Raw genomic sequence first — 19,403 nt, 5'->3', positions numbered from 1 at the left:
TGCGCCACGTGTTACCAGATCGCTGGCCTTTCTATTTCCAGGCGACACGTGACCTTGTGGGACCCCAGCTAGTGCCTTATCTCTTTCCGTCCACTACTTTTGTTTCTTCCCAGCGCAATCCTCATCCATTCCCCCTCATCTCTCTCGTAAACAAGCCCACATCCTTCATTTTTTCCAATCCCGACGATCTGCTGCTCCGGCGAGCGGTGCCCAGAGTTTTCTGCTGGGGTGAGGAGTGGCCGTTGCGTGCTAGTAACAGAGCCACTCGCTGTTGCGAGCGGTGCCGGAGCTGAGCAGGCTGCAGCCAGCGCTCGTCGCCAAGGGCGCCCGCTGCTGCGAGCGGTGACCGGAGCTGAGCGGGCTGCAGTCACGACAGTGCTGCAACTAGCGCTCGTCCCATGGCCGCCCACAGCTGGGTTCGCTGCTCTCCATGGCCACCACAGTAGGATTTTTGCTACAACCATGTTTTGCTTTTGCTGGAACGAGCCAAATTTTTTGCTACCACCGTATGTGTTTTTTGTTGGAACCAGCCCTGATTTTTGCTACTAACTTCTTTTGATTTTGCTGGAACCAGCCAGATTTTTTGCTACCATCGTATGTGTTTTTTGTTAGAACCAGCCCTGATTTTTGCTACTCCCTTCTTTTGATTTTGCTGGAACCAGCCAGAATGTTTGCTACCACGGTATGTGATTTTTGTTGGAACCAGCCCCGTTTTTTGCTACTATCTTCTTTTGATTTTGCTGAAACCAACCAGAATTTTTGCTACCATCGTATCTGATTTTTGTTGGAACCAGCCCCGAATTTTGCTACTACCTTCTTTTGATTTTGCTGGAACGAGCCAGAATTTTTGCTACCACCGTATCTGATTTCTGCTGGAACCAACTTATTTTTTGCTACAACTTCTTTTGATTTTGCTGGAACGAGCCAAAAATTTTGCTACCACCCTATCTGATTTTTGCTGGAACCAACTTATTTTTTGCTACAACCAGACTCCGCAGAATCAGAGAAGTTGCAACCGCCGGGGCGCTGTGTCCGGCGAACCGAAGTTGGGACATAGGTGAGGGCGGCGACCAGCGGCGACCGACGGTGAGGGTGACCGGCGGTGAGGAGGCGAGGCGGTCGGCGCGTGCGGGGGCGTCAGCGCGTGCGAGGCGGGCCTCTCCCTTTCCCGTGCCAGAGGTTAAAGATAAGAGGTTGGGGACGAATGGATCTGACGGCTGGGGTTGGACCGGCCCAACAGTTGGGCCGGCGCACCGGCGCAGATCGTTGCCCTAAAGAAAAGCAGTCCAATCCGGGCGCTGTGTCTGATGAGCCCACGTTAAGGAAACGAATCCGAGTTCGTGTGGGATTGCAGGTCATGTTTCCGTCATATATGTATGTATAGTTCGTGCGGGATTGTTAGAGTAGTCCCAAAATCCAATCCGCCGCCGACGACCATGGGTTGGTCAATCCCCGCCTCCTCCTTCCAGCCCCCCGCCGTGATTCGCGCCGGCGCCCGCTACGCCCCCTGGGTTCTCCTCGACAGAAAGGCCTACTTGGCCGTCCGCGACAACGCCACCACCGCCGAAGCCCTCACCAGCACAGGCCGCACCGTCAAGATCACCTTCTGCCTCGCCGACCCGCCCGCCATCTCCCACTTCTGCGTCCACGGCCCCGAGTTCCGGCGCGGTGACTTCGCGAGCGAGCCCCTGGTCGTCTTCTCGGCCAAGGATCTTGTGCTCCTCCGCTTCGCCTTCACTGTCGGCCGCCTCGAGTACTTCGTCTACAAGGCCGGCCGCGGCAAGCCGCCCTCGCTCACGCGGATTCCTCGTACTCCTCCTGGCACCGCCAACTCGTTACACAAGTGCGTCTTGCCGTTCGACGACGACGATGGGGGATTCCTCATGGCCGATCTCTTCATGACGAAGCTCCGCTCAGACTACCAGCTCCAAGTCTTCTCTTCCAAGACGGGCAAGTGGACCATCACGCCGTTGCGGTTGCAAACATCTCCCGGGGTCAGGGAAGAGGACCTGCCCGGCCCTCGTCTCGACAAGGCGATCGCGCTGGGAGGAGGTGCCGTAGGCTGGGTCGACCTCTGGCGCGGCATTCTCACCTGCAACGTGTTTGACAAGAACCCCGTTCTAAATTTAATCCCGATACCCAAGCTTGCATACTCTAATGAGGAACGGAGAGCTGCCCCGCGGCTGGTCCGGGATATCACCTGCTGCAATGGTCGCATCAAGTTTGTCGAGCAGGAACTTCGGTTCAAAGTGTCTATTATTCCTAGAAAGACTCTGGAGGATAATGTTGATAGCTTCGACATCATCTTTGATCCTCGGCCGCTCTCCCACAAGGAGGATGATGACCGTGCCAAACTCGTGCTAGCTGCTGTCTGTCTTGGTTGGAAGCTCCGAACATGTGATAGGCATACCACCAGGAACGACGATTGGCACAAGGGGCACACAGTTGATATGGATGCCATCTCGGTCGACAACCCTGACCATGCTAGGTTGCTCCCACAGCTCTGGGATGCCCAGGCCGGGAAATCAACTCTGTGGGATCTGTCTTCAACTTACCCCACCCTAGGCATTGACGATGACGACATTGTTTACATGATGACTAAGGTAAAGTTTCATGATAACAAGGCATGGATGATCGGTGTCGACCTTGCAAAAAGGGCGGTGGAAGTGCTCATACCAGTTTCTTCAGAGAGAGTCGGTAATTTCAAACCGGACATGATCCTCGCCTGTGAATTCTCCGAATATCTGAATGCAACTGCAAGGTACATTTCTTTGGTTATTATATTTGCATATAGTATTTCCGTGAACCTGGTAACACAATATATAAATACAAATTTTCAAACTAACAATTTCCTATATATCTGACATGTCTACTATCTTAATATTTGCTTTAGCTCATCTCAATAGCGAGGAGAGGCCTGGACCATCCTCCTGTCTGCACTCTCTGCAATCAATGCCCGGAATCTGTCGACCACCTGCCCATTTGCACGGGAGATCCTGTTCTGGTTGTTTAATCCTAGACTAGAGGCCTCACATCTCTTTTGCCCCTTGATACAATCAGAGAGTGGTGGTCTTCTCTACATGATCGTCTGCCACCCAGGAAGAGGAAGGCGATAAAAGTGGTGAGCATCACGGGGATGAGGAAGATTTTTCTCAAACGTAATTCATGAGTTTTTCGTAACAAAGCAGAAATAATCGACCATGTGACCAATTTAGCAATTGAGGAGAGGTCAAGCTCTGGGAGAAGGCGGGATTTAGGGAGTAATTAGAGTTTCTTGGGCAGATGGCACTTGCCACATTCATATAATCTTTCTTGTTATTAGGCTCCTTTTCCAATCTTAATGAAAACGACGGACAATCTACGTTGCCAGTTTCTTGAAAAAATGTATTTGCTTCAGGTCATGTAATGATGCAACAAACGTGCACCAAATGCGGTGCATAATTGTCATCTTTCACCGGACTGTATCTGAAAACATTATGGTACACTGTGATCATCTCAGCCTGGAAACATGTACAGTATGTCCTCGTCTAAATGGAAAATATGAGGCATCCATTGATTAGATAAGCCGAGTTGATCACTCTATGATGCAACTGATATTTTGCCTCTGTATGGCCCATCTATCAGATAATACATTTAAATTGGTCTTTAGATGTTTCGTGCATGTGTCAAAAAATTGATCAAGTGGGAAGGTTTTGTTCCTACTGTGCTAATGCGGTAGAGTAGACAGTTTCTTAATTTTTCTAGACTAAACCTTTGCTCCGATCCAACGATACACTGGATTTTTTGGGTTAATATTAATAAATAACAAAGATTCAAAATCACAATGCTACTATAATTGGCTACAACACAATTTGTCACAAGTCATAAATCTTGAAATACCCGCAAGCGCACGCGCTTATATCGTTTTTTAGAATATGCATCAATTACCACCGTGCTTTATACAGTAGAAAGCAAGAACTCGGCCACTCAAGATACAGGGTGTGCATATTAGAAAACAAAAGCGAGATAAAACATTTCCAGAGCACTACAACATCCCACACACCAAACATATATTTTTTTCAATTTTACTTTCACGCTGGAGCATATACAAACACGAGCAGGAGATGCTCAAACTCAAACACATTTCAATTTCAGCCGCCCTTGCTGTTGATTTATGAACACTCGGTTGAGCTAGGAGAAAATCTCACGCGCCATGATAAACTCAAAACAAAAGTAGAGATAAGTTTCTTTTGGAGCCTCTATCATTGCTTTACTGGAAGGATTATAGGCTGCCTCCAAATTATCAACTTGAACACAAGTCCTTGAGTTCAATCCAACAACTTGGCACAATCTTGGGACCAGACCTTGCGGTTCAGTCAAAGAGATAACACTTGAAATTAAAATCATCAGCTAAGAGCAACCAAGATTCAGGAGATGCGGGAAATACAAAAGAGACCAAGCCACGCTATCAAACAGACTTCTCGCCCGACATCCGATCGCTCCGCCCTATGGAAAACCAAGCTTCATTTGTCCTATTGCAAGTGTACCACGCAACAATTAAAAAACTAATATCAGCTCAACAACCGCGAGACTACCCGTGGCACGTATCAACTTTCCTCCCTCAACTTATGACTTCCAGGTTTACCCATGTAGTGATCAGCCCCAGTAATATTACCGAAAAAGGCTTTTGACCACTTTATAAATACAACAACTGCCAAAGTCACAACAAAGGTCTAACAAAGTAGCAAAAGAAAGAAAAACACAAAACAAGACACCACAGAGAACAAATTCATATGTGAAAGGAGCTTCCAATGATAACAATTTCCCGCACTCCCTGGCTTGGAGTACAGCTGGCATCGTCGCCTCCTCTGATATTCAAACATTCCCTGGCAAAACAAGGATTTTTTGAAATGCGAAAAAATATAGTTAGTGACATCGACCGTTGCCGCGCCAAGCGTCCTAAGTCCAGTCGCGAATATACACGCGGGCGCACGCACCATATGCGTGTGTGCTTGCATCACTAGCCTTTGTGTGGTTCTAGTATTTAGATAGCAACGAAGTACCTCCCTTATATGCTGGTCATCATGTCCCTCCCTTAGCAGTATGGGACTAAAGTCTCTTCCATGCAATGCCTCCGATGCTTTGCGCGGCACTTGTTCGGGCGTATCCATGGGCCAGATGTTGTTGCATGGTGGATACTACTTGGACGTATGCTGGGCCGTTGGAGTGGCCGATTATTGCCTTATAAAATACTTGCCGTTGGAGTAGTATACTAGTCCATTTATAGATCTCGTTCTGTGTGTAGAAGGGGCGCCGTCATTCTTTTAGGACTAAAAAGTTTCCACTTTTTACTTGTACGTACTTCCTCCGTTTCAAAATACAAGACTTTTAGACATTTTAATATTGACTACATATGGAGCAAAATGAATAAATACAGTCTAAAATGTGTTCATATATCCATATGTAGTCCGTATTACAATCTCTAAAAGGTCTTATATTTAGAAACCAAGGAAGTATGTCGTGGCGTCTTTATGATGAGATGGAATAGACGTATAGCCTGTTTTCCTCTAAATAGAAATATGATGCGTCTGTTGATTAGATGAGCCGAGTAGATGGATGGATGGCTCTATGATGCACCTATATTAGACTCATTTGAATTGGCTTTTAGATGTTTCATGCATCTGTGAAAAAATTGTTCAAAGAGGGAAGGTTTTAATTGGCTTTTACTCCCCCGTTTCTAAATATTTGTCTTTTTAGAGATTTTAAATGGACTACCACATACGAAATTATATAGACATATTTTAAAGTATAGATTCACTCATTTTGCTCCGTATGTAGTCACTTGTTGAAACCTCGGCCGCGGTGGCGGCCGTCCTCCAGGGTGGGATTCCCTGGTCAAGCGGCGGCAGCTGCCTCCAAAGCCGGTGGGAAAGTGGGAACCTGTTCTACGGTGAGCTCTCTGGTGATGGTTGGTGGTGGCGGTCATGAATCTCATCCCCGTTCAGACCCGCCGCGGCCTGGCTCTTGGTCTGCCTGCGCGTGGAGGTGCCGGTAAGGGGCGGCCAGAGTCCATTTGCCGGTGTTTCGGCGGCTGCATTCCTATTCATGGTGCGGATACGCACGGATTCAGTTGCGAGGTCGGGATGGCGCGACTGTCAATGAAAACCGCACCGACTTTGGTCATGGCGGACGATGGCCGCGTCTTTGACATTCTTTCCTTGTTGAGGCATCATTATATGTTGGTCATCATGTCCCTCCCTCAGCGGTATGGGACTAAAGTCTCTTCCAAGCAATGCCTCTGATGCCTTGCTCAGCTCTTGTTCGGGCGCATGCATGGGCGAGATGTTGCTGCATGGTGGATACTGTTTGGGCGTATGCTGGGTCGTTGGAGTGACCGGTCATTGCCTTATAAAATACTTGCTATTGGACTAGTATACTAGTCCATTTACAAATCTCATTATGTGTGTAGAAAGGCGCCGTCACCTTTTTAGGACCGGAAAGGTTCCGCTTTTTACCCATATGTATGTCGTGGGGTCTCGATAATGAGATGGAATACATGTATAGCCTGTTTTCCTCTAAATAGAAATATGATGTGTCTCTTGATTAGATTAACCGAGGTGGCTCTATGATGCACCTATATCAGGCTCATTTAAGTTGGCTTTAGATGTTTCATGCATCTGTGAAAAATTTGTTCAAAGAGGGAAGGTTTTAATTGGCTTTTAGAATTTTTCAAGAATATGCATTGCTGCCACGCTTTATGGAAAGTAAGAACTCGGCCACTCGAAGATACAGGGCATGCATTATTAGAAAACAAAGGCGAGATGAAAAAAGACGTCTCGAGGGGCACTACAACACCCCACAGGCCAAACACATTTTTCAGTTTTACATTCAGACGGTAGCAATATACGCACGATACAGAAGGTGCTCGACCAAACACATTTCAATTTCCGCGGTCCTCGCACGTTGGTTGATGAACACTGAACTGGGCTTGGAGAAAATATCGCACGCCATGACAAACTCAAAACAAAAAAGATAGAAAAAACGCACATTTACTGGAAGGATTGCACCGCCTGCGAATCATCAACTTCCACACAAGTTCTTGAGTTCAATTCAACAAGTTGGCACAATCTTAGAACTGGAACTTGCAGTTCGGTTAAAATCAAAACCATGAGCTAAGAGGAACCCAGATGCTCCAAATATAAAGGAAAACAAACCACGCTATCAAACGGATCTCTAGCCAGACATCCAATCACTCCGCCCTACAGAAGATCAAACTCCACTAGTCCTGTTACGTACAAGTGTACCACATAGGCAATTACAAAACCTGTGACTTCCATACCTATATTTTCCTTGAATGCCAACATCACATCATCCCTCAGGACTGCAGGATCAAGATTGACAACCACCACACGTGCCGCATGTCAACCTGCCCCCCTCTTCGACTTCCAGGTTTTTTTACCCTGTAATATGCAAAGAAACTGCCAAGTCAGGTTTCTCTCCAATGAATGCAACACGGCCTAAAACAAAGACAAAATGGGCATAATTGAGCAACCAGCCAACAAGAGACAAAATGCAAGCAACTCTTGGCCATAAGATGATTTTTGTACTCACCGCAAATTTAGCTAAGATTTAATCATCCAATTACACATTCCCGTGATAAACAACAAAAATGATCACGGTAACCTATGGGTTCACAAGAGCCATAGCAAAATTGTAGTCCAACAAGACCACGAAATGAAGGAATAAGGGTTCAGGGAACGATTCACATGGTTGCAAGAATCCAACACTTCATATTAATAAAATGCTCATGTAATCTCAAAAACCTAACACGGACACATTACTGCCAGTAACTACTACTAGTACTACATGCACTTCCATCCACACAACCAAACCACAATCCCCAATTCCAAAACCACTAAAACTCCATATAACAGTGACAATCCAATCAAAATCCACTGGTAAAAAACATGATGAACAAATAAAGTCAAACAAGTGGCTGGTTTGCAAAGACCACAAAAAGCGCTAGATCATCGTCGCGATGGCCGGCACAACAAGGGCACAACGCGGTGGCTGGGCACCTCAAATCATCTGAGAGAGCAAGAGAAGGAACAAAGCGGCTAACCTGTGCCGGAGTCGTAGAAGAGGTGGCCACCACCGCCGCTGTTAAGGTGCAGCCAAACCATGGCACGATGGCATTCCTTGAAGTAGTTAACTGCAGCAGATTCTCCCTCTTCACACTTCTCCTTCTGTTGATGATTAACGAGATACATTAATTACATGAATGCATGACTACACACTTTAGGACATCACCATTCAAGCTCATATTAGTATAGATGTGCATGGTTTGCAAATAAATCAGTCCAGAAAACAAAATTATCTTCCATGAAGTTTACAACCATTGAAAAGTGATACGCAGATTACACAATCCATGAATAGAAGCTCAGGGTGACATCATCAATTTCGCAACTTAGTTCATGAAATGATCATAGCATTCAGCCCATGGCATGGATATTCTACAATTTCAGGACGCTTGCAGCTTGTAACTTGGTTCATGGTGATCCATGAATAAATACACATGTGTTCACGAAAAGAGACGGCAGGTAAAGCAAAAGAAACTTGCCAAGCGTTGAGGATTATGATTAGTTACCACAGTACAGCACTGCACCACGAAGCTCCTCGACCTTGTTATCTGATGGAACTTCACCTTGGACAGGTTCAGTTTGTTCTTTGCGGAGGTTTCCTGCAAAACAAATGCAGTCCTGTGAGGTACAATCAGCATTATAAAGTCACAGTGGTTACTCAACTTGCAGTGTCTGCACAGTGCATAGGCAATCAAGTTCATTCATTTTGCTGTAACTACCATGACTAGCAGGAACATTAGGTAGAGGTAATTTTGTAGCACCATAGCACCACACATAGCACAAGAAGTTAAATGCAAAGGTAACATCTGGACTTATAAGATTAGAACTGAACAATCAATCACCAAGAACACATAAGTCTATATGTTCTGTTTATAACAACAGATGTAACAAATATGCCTAATAAGAATCCATTTTAGGAGAAAGTAGTATGGCCACAAGCAGCACTAGTAGATTATTTTCTAGAGACCTAAATCTCTATTGTTGAACAAGATAAGTCACATAAAGTTGTAGACACGTCAGCCAGGAGATGGTCCTGGAGAACTCAGTCAAAGGGTTGGAGGCCATATGACCAACACCACGAGTACTAGATCATCGGCGCAATAGCCGGCACAGCACGGCCACATGAGAGGGCAGGGCAGGAGAACAAAACGAGTGATTACCTGTGCTGGAGTTAGAAGAGACCGCCAACACATGGCAACAAGAGTCCCTGTTCTAAGTTTCATTCCGATACCCTAACATGGCATCAAACTTACCAGTCCTTACCATCAGCATATTCTGGACATGTCTACTTCTAGAGAGATACGCGTCCAATTTGATTATTTGCAAAACTACACAAGCTTGTTTCTGAAGTTGTCGAACAATTAAACATGTATTTGCAGTTCAAGACCAAAAACATTGCTGGGCGTAAACATTAGCACGGCATCTGAATTCATATGTCTCACAACCATTTAACATTCATTCACCTATCAATCTGCCACCATACAACATATTAGGCTAGAAAGGTCACCTTGCAGCACAGCAAGACTTCCTGGTGGTGGTGTTGAGCACCTTCGTGGTCATCCTCACGGGGCCCTTGACCAACAGCTGCATGTCCTTGGCTCCGTTCATGACGACTACTAGTTGCCGATGGGTCACCTCAACCTCTTGAGGGTGATCTGCCTGACGGGGAACTGACGAGGTCGATCACCCTCTTGTGCACCCATATCTCGAACCCATCCCATGTGTTGGTACCTCCTGATTAGCGAGCAAGAGATCGTTGTTAGACCAAGTTATTTTCCAATTTATAATAACAAACTTCGGTGGAAGCACATAAATAGTGAACTTATTTGTGACAGGCTGAACCTCAATTTTAAAAAGGCTCAATTTTTGAGAAAAATATCAGAAGAATCATACGGCATCAGCAGATATTTGCACCTTCAGAAATAGTACATTATCTGGGCATCTTCATATATTTGCAACAAAAGAGATTATTTCGTACAATTAATGAGCTTGCTAGCTGCCAAACAGAATGGTACCTCTTCATGTTGTCGCGGCTTAGCAGCCGTGCTAAGATGAACTTTTAGCCATAATTAAGTAACCAGCCAACAAAAGAGACAAAATGCAAGCAAGCAACTCTTAGCCATAAGATGAACTTTGTAGTCATTGCGAACTTGGCTAAGATTTAATCATCAAATTACACATTCCCGTGATAAAGAACAAAAATGATCAAGATAACCTATGAGTTCACAAGAGCCATAGCAAAATGGTAGTCCAACTGGACCACAAAATGAAGGCATAAGGGTTCATGGAACAGTTCACATGATTGCAAGAATCCAACACTCTTCCTATTAATAAAAGGCTCATGTAATCTCAAAAATCTAACACAGACGCATTACTTCTAGTGCCTACTACTACTAGTACTACATGCACGTCCATCCGCACAACCAAACCACAATACCCAATTCCAAAACCACCTAAAACTCCATATAACAGCAACAATCCAATCAAAGATCCACTAGTAAAAAAACATGATGAACAAATAAAATCAAAAGAGTGGCTGGTTTGCAAATACCACCACAAGCACTAGATCATTGGCGCGATGGCCGGCACAACACAGCCACAAAACGATGGCTGGGCACCTCACAGCATGTGAGAGAGCAGGAGAAGGTACAAAGTGGCTAACCTGTGCCGGAGTATTAGAAGAGCTAGCCTCCACCACCGCTGTTAAGGTGCGACCAAACCATGGCACGATGGCATTCCCTCAAGTAGTTAATTGCGGTAGATTCTCCCTCTACACACTTCTTCTGTTAATGATTAACGAAATACATTAATTACATGAATGCACAACTACACACTTTAGGACATTATCATTCGAGCTGAGATTAGTATTCATGTGCATGGTTTGCAAATAAATTAGTCCAGAAAACAAAATTATCTTCCATGATGTTTACAACCGTTCAAAAGTGACACGCAGATTAAAAGTTCCATGAATAGCAGCTTGGTGTGTAATATCATCAATTTCGCAACTTAGTTCATGAAATGAGTGTAGCATTCAGCCCATAGCATGAATATCCTATAATTTCAGTACGCTTACAGCTTGGAACTTGGTTCATGGTGATCCATGAATTCACAAACAGAGATGGCGGGTACAGCAAAAGAAACTTGCTAAGCATTGAAGATTATGATTAGTTACCACAGTACAGCAATGCACCACGAAGCACATCAACCCTTTTTTCTGATGGAAACTCACCTTGGACAGGTTCAGTTTGTTCTTTGCGGAGGTTTCCTGCAAAACAAATGCAGTCCTGTGAGGTACAATCAGCATTATAAAGTCAGTGGTTACTCAACTTGCAGTTCATGCACTGTGCACAGGCAATCAAGTCCATAGATGCATTTTTAATCATGTGAAATTCGACACAACTCTTGTTGAGTTTCTTGTTGTTGTGTTCATCTCAATCAGTTAATGAACTTTTTCCTATTAGAATGTGTAGACCTACTAGGTAGATTATGCAATGGTGCTCAGAGTGATAATAACTACACCCTCCGTGCCATAATATATTAGCATTTTTGACACTACACTAGTGTAAAAAACGCTCTTATATTATGGGACAGAGGGAGTACTTGAGAGCTCACAAGTGTCCTCTAGTTTGAGAAGAACACTATATAATATTGCAAGTATGGTCAACATAATACATAGTGAGGACGTTATTATGTTTTAATTTAAAACACAAGTACACAACAATGGAAAATAAATATGCCCCCATAGAAATTGAAAAAAGGCCATGATCATTACGCTAAATAATGATAAAATGGTTGTGACTATAAAGTACTCCATCCGATCCAAAATGAGTGTCGCAGTTTTGAACTAAGGTTAGTTCAACTTTAGTTCAAAGCTGCGATAGTTATTATGGATCAGAGGGAGTAATAACTAACGTAGGCATATGTCAGGAATACACACCACAAGCTGACAAGAAATGTACATCTAGAACAATATAGGATTCCATTCTTGCTAGGGCTCATTTTGCTGCAACTACCATGACTAGCAGGAACATTAGGTAGATGCAATTCTGTAGCACCGTAGCAACAAACATAGCACAAGAAGTCAAATGCAAAGGTAACATCTAGACTTATAAGATTAGAACTGACCAATCAATCACCAAGAACACAAAGTCTATTTGTTTTGTTCATAACAACAGATGTAACAAATAGGCCTAAGAAGAAGCCATTTTAGGAGAAAGTAGTATGACCAGAAGAAGCACTATTACATAGATTATTTTGCATAGACCTAATCTCTATTGTTGAACAAGATAAGCCACATACAGTGTAGACACGTCAGCTATGAGATGATCTTGGAAAACTCAGTCAAGGGGTTGGTGGCCAGATGACCACCACCACAAGTACTAGATCATCGGCGCAATGGCCGGCACAGTATGGCCACGGCACGATGGCCGGCTTACACAGGGCATGTGAAAGGGCAGGAGAAGGAACCAAGTGGTTACCTATGCTGGAGTCAGAAGAGGCGGCCACCACCGCCAACACATGGGGGAATCCCTGTTGTCAAATTCAAACCGCTTTCGCCCTTCCAAAAGCTTTTGTATTTATTCTCCTTTACATGGCATCAGACTTGCCAGTCCTTGCCATCAGCATAGTCTGGACATGTCCTGGTTATAATAGAGGGAAAGGGTTCTTAGATACAACAAATAAAAAATGACTAAGTTGAAACAAACTAGGGAATAAAGGGCATGCCTCAGCAAGCCTCTCATTTTTTATAAATATAAATTTATTCAACTGAAATACTAAACAGGTATGAGGATTTTTACTAAATATATAGAAAGGCTTTCATGAATACTTGTATGCAATACAAACATCTAGTTTTAGAGAGAACATTTCGCAATACTAAAAAGGCATTGGGCTGAAAAGATGAGCGTCCAATTTGATTATTTGCAAAACTACACAAGCTTGTTTCTGAAGTCATCAGACAATTAAACATGTATTTGCAGTTCAAGACCATAAATATTACTGGGCATAAACATTAGCACCGCATCTGAATTCATGTCTCGCAAACATTAGCAAGACATATCAATCTGCCACTATACAGCACATTACGCGAGAGGTCACCTTGCGCCACATGGGGACTTCCTGGTGGTGGTGCTGAGCACCTTGGTGGTCATCCTCACGGGGCCCTTAACCACCAGATGCATGTCCTTGGCTCCCTTCACGACGACTGCTAGTAGCTGATGGTCACCTCAACCTCTCAATGGCAATCTGCCTGACAGGGAGCTGACGAGGTTGATCACCCTCTTATGCACCCGTATCTCGAACCCGTCCCAGGTGTTGGTACCTGATAAGCAAGCAAGAGAGCGTCATTAGACCAATTTCTTTTCCCAATTTATGATAACAAACTTCGACTGAAGCAGAGAAACAGTTAACTGATTTGTGACAGGCTGAACCTCAGTTTTAAAAAGCTCAATTTTGAGACATATATCAGAAGAATCATGCGGAATCATCAGATATTTGCACCTTTAGAACTGGTACCGTATCTGGGCATCTTCATATATTTGCAACGGTAGAGATTATTTCGTACAATTAATGAGCTTACTAGCTACCAAACAGAATGGTAGCTCTTCATGACTTCATGTAGTCGCGGCTTAGCAACTGTGCTAGCTATAAGCTGGAAGAAATGCATCTACCCATGCATATAGAGGTACCTCGATGCAAAACTGGTTATAGAATGATGGTATCTAAATTGCTAACATCGACACAAATTGAAACTGCAAGTACGCATTTTTATTCGCAAAACTAATTTGAAATATGGAATGCGTCTAGAAATCTCACTCATTCCTAGAATGAAAACCAAACAACCGATCCGCTTGGAAGAAAATTAAACAGCAAAAAAATGACACCATGCCCTGAAAAACAGAGTTGGCTTAATCCTTTCTGCACCTGGACGCATCAAGGCAGACAAGCCTTGCCACATATCAGCATGTACATGAATAAACAAACCTAGAACAAGTTGTTTCAGGGACATTTAGATAGCCTGATACACATACTTAAACATGCCTAGAGTAATTACCATAATGTGGTGATGAGCATCATAGATAGCCACTGGCTCGATGGCCGGCACACAGCACGCAAGCCTTGAACAAGAACACATGTTAAGTTCAGCAAAGCAAAGGAGCAAGCAGTTGTCCCATATACCAACACAGGCGCACATAAATCTACTTATAAACACATGTTAAACATGAAGGTAGCAGCCTTTGAAGCCTATAGCAGCTCTCGAATGCTCAAATTTTCGGTAGCAAGGAAAGAGAACTGCTTACATGATTGATTGCATATATCACATAGATCCAACATGCATTGTATATGATACATGCACTCTGACACTCTGACTTATAACATGGTCTGAATCAAACACACAAATTTGGATCCACGGAGAATAGAAATACACAAACTTAGAAACCTAACACGCATACTTCAACATGCCTGGAGTAATTAAGCATGGCACCATGCTCCGATGATCAACATCACAGCTAGCAGCGGCTCAATGGCCAGCACACAGCAAGCATGTACTCCCTCCGTACGGAAATACTTGTCATTGAAATGGATGTATCTAGATGTATTTTAGTTCTAGATACATCCATTTTCGTCCATTTTGATGACAAGTTATTTCCGGACGGAGGGAGTATTGAACAAAAACACATGTTTAACAATGCAGAGCAGCACATAATTCTCCAATAGACCAACACATGAACACATAAATAAATCTATCTATAACCAACAGATGTTTAACATGAAGGTAGAAACCTGAGAAGCCTCCAACAGTTCTTCAAAGCTCAATTTTGTTTTTGGTAAGGAAAAAATCTGCTATCATGATCACATAACACATGGCTTGAATCATAGTACATGCTGACTACATGTATGTCTTATAGCATGGCTTGAATCAAACACAGGAACATGGTTAGCATCAACGGTGAGGGGAAATGGATCTCACCTATACAGCAAGCAGCCCGATGCCGGTGGAGGCGATGCGAACACGGTGTAGGAAGCCCCATTATCTTCAGGCGCGTGATTGTGGAGGAGGCCAGCTTGGTCTTGGGTGGCGGCGTCCACCTCGAGCACCATTAAGTTTGAGTTCGTCGTTTTTTAGCTTGGACATGTCAAGGCAGCCAAGCTTTGCCGCATTTCAGCCTGTACACGGATGAGCAAACCTAAGACAAGCATGACCAGAGAAATTTAGAAAGCCTAGAGCAATTACCATAATCCGATGATCAACATCACAGACAGCGGCGGCTCGATGGCCAGCACGCACGCAGCAGGTAAGTCTTGAACAAAAACACATGTTTAACAATGCAAAGGAGCGAATAGTTCTCCAACACAGCCACACGTACAACTAAATATAACCAACATGTGTATAACATGAAGGTAGCAGTTCCAACCGTAGCTCAATGATGAAATCTTTTGTAGGAAAAAAGATCTGCTTACATGATTGATGGCATATAACAATCAAGACCCCATATTGGGTACCAGGAATGAAAGCGAGGTTTATCTTTGGTATAAATATCAGACCTGCCCCAGTAGACATATTTGTGGTTGGATGCAGGTGTCATGGGCATGGACCAAGCACTAATAATCAAACAATCATATTATTACTGGTAGATATAAAACGGTGACACTGGTTATTAATTCTACCAGAAGAAGCATAAACATTGGCATCACACACAGTCCATCACAAGACCCGATAACCCAAGAACTAGCCGATTCTACCTAAGCAAAACCTACAACCGATCAAGTTACATCTTGAATTCTGTAGTAAAAAGCATCATCATGATGACAGTACAGACTGATAAACTACGCAAAAGAGCAGTTCAAAGACCAACCTGAAGTTCTAGGGAAGATATCTCTAGACATCATATATCTGATCCTTGAAACCTCTGCTCAACATCTCATCGGCTTCATCCTATTATGAAACCAAATCAGGCATGTTAGAATCGTTGAACTTGAACAAATTAAAAAAACAAATGCAGCATGACTCCCAGTAATCTAACCAGGACTAGGAGCTTGATGGCTCTTGTGCGCAAGCTCCTTCTGTTGATCATATCACATACTCTGCCTGAAATAACATGCACTCTAGACTCGAGCTTCCTAATATCCCCGACAATACTTTTGCCACCAACACAGGCACGCACAGAGACGCTCATGTACGTACTCCCTCCGTCCGGAAATACTTGTCATCAAAATGAATAAAAGGGGATGTATCTAGATGTATTTTAGTTCTAGATACACCTCTTTTTGTCCATTTTGATGACACGTATTTTCGGACGGAGGGAGTATTTACCAACAGCTTGCATCACCATCTCTGTTTGTGTGGCAACTGGAAAGTTCCCTGGTTGGTGACCGTATAACAATTGCCTGCATCCTACAGAATCGACAGTGTACCCAATATTAACTTCAGCTTCACTGTTTTGGAGCAAGTGGTATATGTACATTATCAAAGCTAGTGCATTACAGATGTGCTCCCTCTGTAAAGTAGTAATATTAGATCATTCAGATCACTACTTTAGTGATCTAAATGGTCTTATATTACTTTACAGAGGGAGTACTAAAACTAAACAATGGTGAACCGCACAGTTAACGGCACAGAAACTGGAACTGACAAGGCATCAAGGCCAGCACACTGTAAAATGTGCAACACACTTGCAGAGGCATAAGCATATGGATCCAGTGCACTAGAAACTAGAACTTGACTGTTTTAACAGGTTCCACAGATCTATTTTGAATCAAGTGCATATGCATCATAGAAAGCTGAATAATTACAAGGTTAAATGGGGGTAAAACACAAAGTAAAAAAGACTTCCAGTGCATATCGTCAAGAGCAGATGGATGGACTCTGAATATTTTCAGAGTATTCCACAAATCTGTGCCGAAATCAGTCACGCATAGCACCACAAAATCCAGAGCACGGAAGGCCCCGCACACGAACGAATCTACGCGAATGAGACGAACAATCGCCCCACCAAACTGTTTGATAATCCAAGACGAATAGGTAAATGGACCCTAAAATCCAAGTCTTTGGCCTGACCAAAAGATTTGACAATCCAGCGACGGTAGCAGAGTGGGGTGGATGGGCTGGGCTTACCCGTGGACGTTGCTCACGACGACCTGGCAGACGGGGAGGGGGGTGATGGAGGTCTTGCCGGTCCCCGACTTGGCCTGGGTGTTGACGACGCGGCCACTGATGATGGGGATGACGGCGCGCAGCTGGACGGCGGAGGGCTTCTGGAAGCCGTAGAGGTAGATGCCGCGGAGCGGATCCTCACAGATGTCCATGGCGACGAAGCTGCCCACCACCTCGGCCTCCGACGAGGTCTCGAACGCCCGGCCCGTGCCTGGAGGATCCCGCCGCCGTAGCCGAGGTGCAGCACCTCGCCATGGAAGAAGTCGGCGGTGCCCGTGGCGCCGCCGGTGTTCCTCCCGTTGCTGCACGGCGGCGAAGTGGGGGGCTTCTAGGGTTTCGTGGGATGTCCGCGCTTCACACGGACGCGCCCGGCTCCGGAAGCACCGGTGCGGCCGTGGTGGCGGCGGAGGTAGGGGAGAGGGAGAGGGCAGGGCCGCCGGTGAGGGGAGGGTGGGTGGAAGCGGCGGCGGCGGCGTGGGCAGGGAGGAGACGGGGGAACCGAGAGGGGAATGGAAGAAAGAGAGAGCTTGGGCTTGCGGGGTTAGGTGGGTCATGGACTCTTGGGCTTGCGGCTTTTCTTTCTTCTTCGTTTGATGATTTGAAAGTTTTGTGCTCCCGTGGCTTGGCGGCCAACTCCGGCGGGAGTAAATTTTCGGAATGGCGAATTTTTGGGCTCTTCATTCACTCGTGGCTAGCTCCGGCGGGGGAAAGATTTTGGAGATGGGAAATTTTTAGATACGGATGGCGGGAAACTTGGGCGGGAGGAAGATTGAAAATTTTCAGGCTCTTCTCTGGCGGTTAGCTCCCGCACGAGCAAGATTTTGGGATTGGAAATTTGGACCGCTTCAATTTTGGACTTGAGCGGGAGTGAAATATTTGGAAAGTAAAGATTATCATTCATACATTGCTAGTTACTACTTAAAACTTCACCCATAAATTGGATTCAGAATTTAAAAGGTCGGATTATACGGCTAGAAAAAACGGATTATCCTAACGGATTCTCCAGCGTGCAATTAATACCTCCCTTAATTCCAGCCTTTTCCTAAATAAACATGAGGCCAATGGAGCTCGCTCATTGGGTCAAGTTATCCACGAGAGAGAGAGAGAGAGTACTACTCCCTCTGTCTAGGTGAGTAAGTCATCTTACGAAAACCAAATAATCCCAAAACACTTAGGCGCGGTGCATTAACTCTCACCTTGTTTTTTGTTTCTTGACATAAATAAAGGAATCAACCAATAAGAGATGTGGGTTGTGTCTGCTTTTAATGACTTGAGGCTACCAAACACGACATGCAGTGGTCAGTTCATTGCATGCAAGGCTATTAATTAGCAAATGAACATTAACTTCTCTTGTTTTCCCCTCTGCCTTGGTCACGGTGCACAACCTAAGATGACTTACTCACCTAGACAGAGGGAGTACTAGTTTCGCGAAAGTACCGCTGCATGCACGCGCCACACAGGAGTGTAATTACGGACAGTTAATCGCGCCACTTAATTCCTGTCTTGCTACCTGAGTTTTGATCGACTAGACATGTAAACCCGGACAAAAGTAGTATCATGCATGCATACAAGGTATGTCTCTTTGAGGATGAGGATACGGAGGGAAGAGCACGTGTATCACCGTTCATTTTCATAACTAAAATTATGGCCAAGGATTCATAGCTTAAACTAATTTCCGTGTCTACGATGTATTATATAACCAACCACTTGAATAAATGTTTTAAAAGTTTTTAAGTACTTATTTATCTTTTCATAATTAACATGACATAACATTATTATCACATGTTGATTTTTCCAACTAAAAGCACTTAAAAGTTGACCAAAACTATATCCTCAGATAGGAAGGGAAAAACATATCAGTAGATTTTGGCAGGAGAAATCAACGGGGAAAGGGTGGGATAAAAGGGGAGGGGATATTTGGCAAGATAAATCGACAGAAGAAAAGTGCGGGAGAAATGGACAGGAAAACGGTCAACTTTGTCATGGTAGTGTCATGGGGGTTGGAGTAGAAATCTACTCTGAGTGAGTGGCTGTTGACGCATGATCCAGCAAGATGACGACAGTAAAATGGCCATTTACTCGTCGTTGGGTTTCATGGATCATTGCGTCACAGTCTAATCGCAGACTCG

The 19,403-nt window shown here is 44.4% G+C and overlaps 1 protein-coding gene and 1 long non-coding RNA gene across 5 annotated transcripts; one reads left to right on the top strand and one right to left on the bottom strand.

Moving 5' to 3' along the window:
- The first annotated feature begins 1,374 nt into the window (after positions 1 to 1,374).
- Positions 1,375 to 3,489, top strand: LOC123100286 (uncharacterized). Its single transcript, XM_044522230.1, has 2 exons — positions 1,375 to 2,761; positions 2,894 to 3,489. The coding sequence occupies exons 1-2, from the start codon at positions 1,377 to 1,379 to the stop codon at positions 2,904 to 2,906; spliced, it is 1,398 nt and encodes a 465-aa protein (XP_044378165.1). The 5' UTR covers positions 1,375 to 1,376; the 3' UTR covers positions 2,907 to 3,489.
- Positions 3,490 to 7,027: 3,538 nt separating this feature from the next.
- LOC123098559 (uncharacterized) lies at positions 7,028 to 17,913 on the bottom strand. 4 transcript variants are annotated; one of them, XR_006447832.1, is made up of 13 exons: positions 17,236 to 17,913; positions 16,145 to 16,515; positions 15,977 to 16,056; positions 15,091 to 15,287; positions 14,173 to 14,236; positions 13,218 to 13,440; positions 12,599 to 12,760; positions 11,350 to 11,385; positions 10,783 to 10,903; positions 9,628 to 9,854; positions 8,627 to 8,719; positions 8,102 to 8,225; positions 7,028 to 7,439 (listed from the first exon to the last, which is right to left on the bottom strand). It is a non-coding gene; the product is annotated as an uncharacterized lncRNA (long non-coding RNA). The 4 variants fall into 4 exon arrangements; XR_006447833.1 differs by lacking the exon at positions 14,173 to 14,236 and having other exon boundaries at positions 11,293 to 11,385; XR_006447831.1 differs by lacking the exon at positions 14,173 to 14,236.
- Positions 17,914 to 19,403: the final 1,490 nt, after the last annotated feature.

The sequence above is a fragment of the Triticum aestivum genome, chromosome 4D, assembly GCF_018294505.1.
Source record: "Triticum aestivum cultivar Chinese Spring chromosome 4D, IWGSC CS RefSeq v2.1, whole genome shotgun sequence".
NCBI lineage: Eukaryota > Viridiplantae > Streptophyta > Magnoliopsida > Poales > Poaceae > Triticum > Triticum aestivum.
This window is presented reverse-complemented; position numbering and strand designations above follow the sequence as displayed.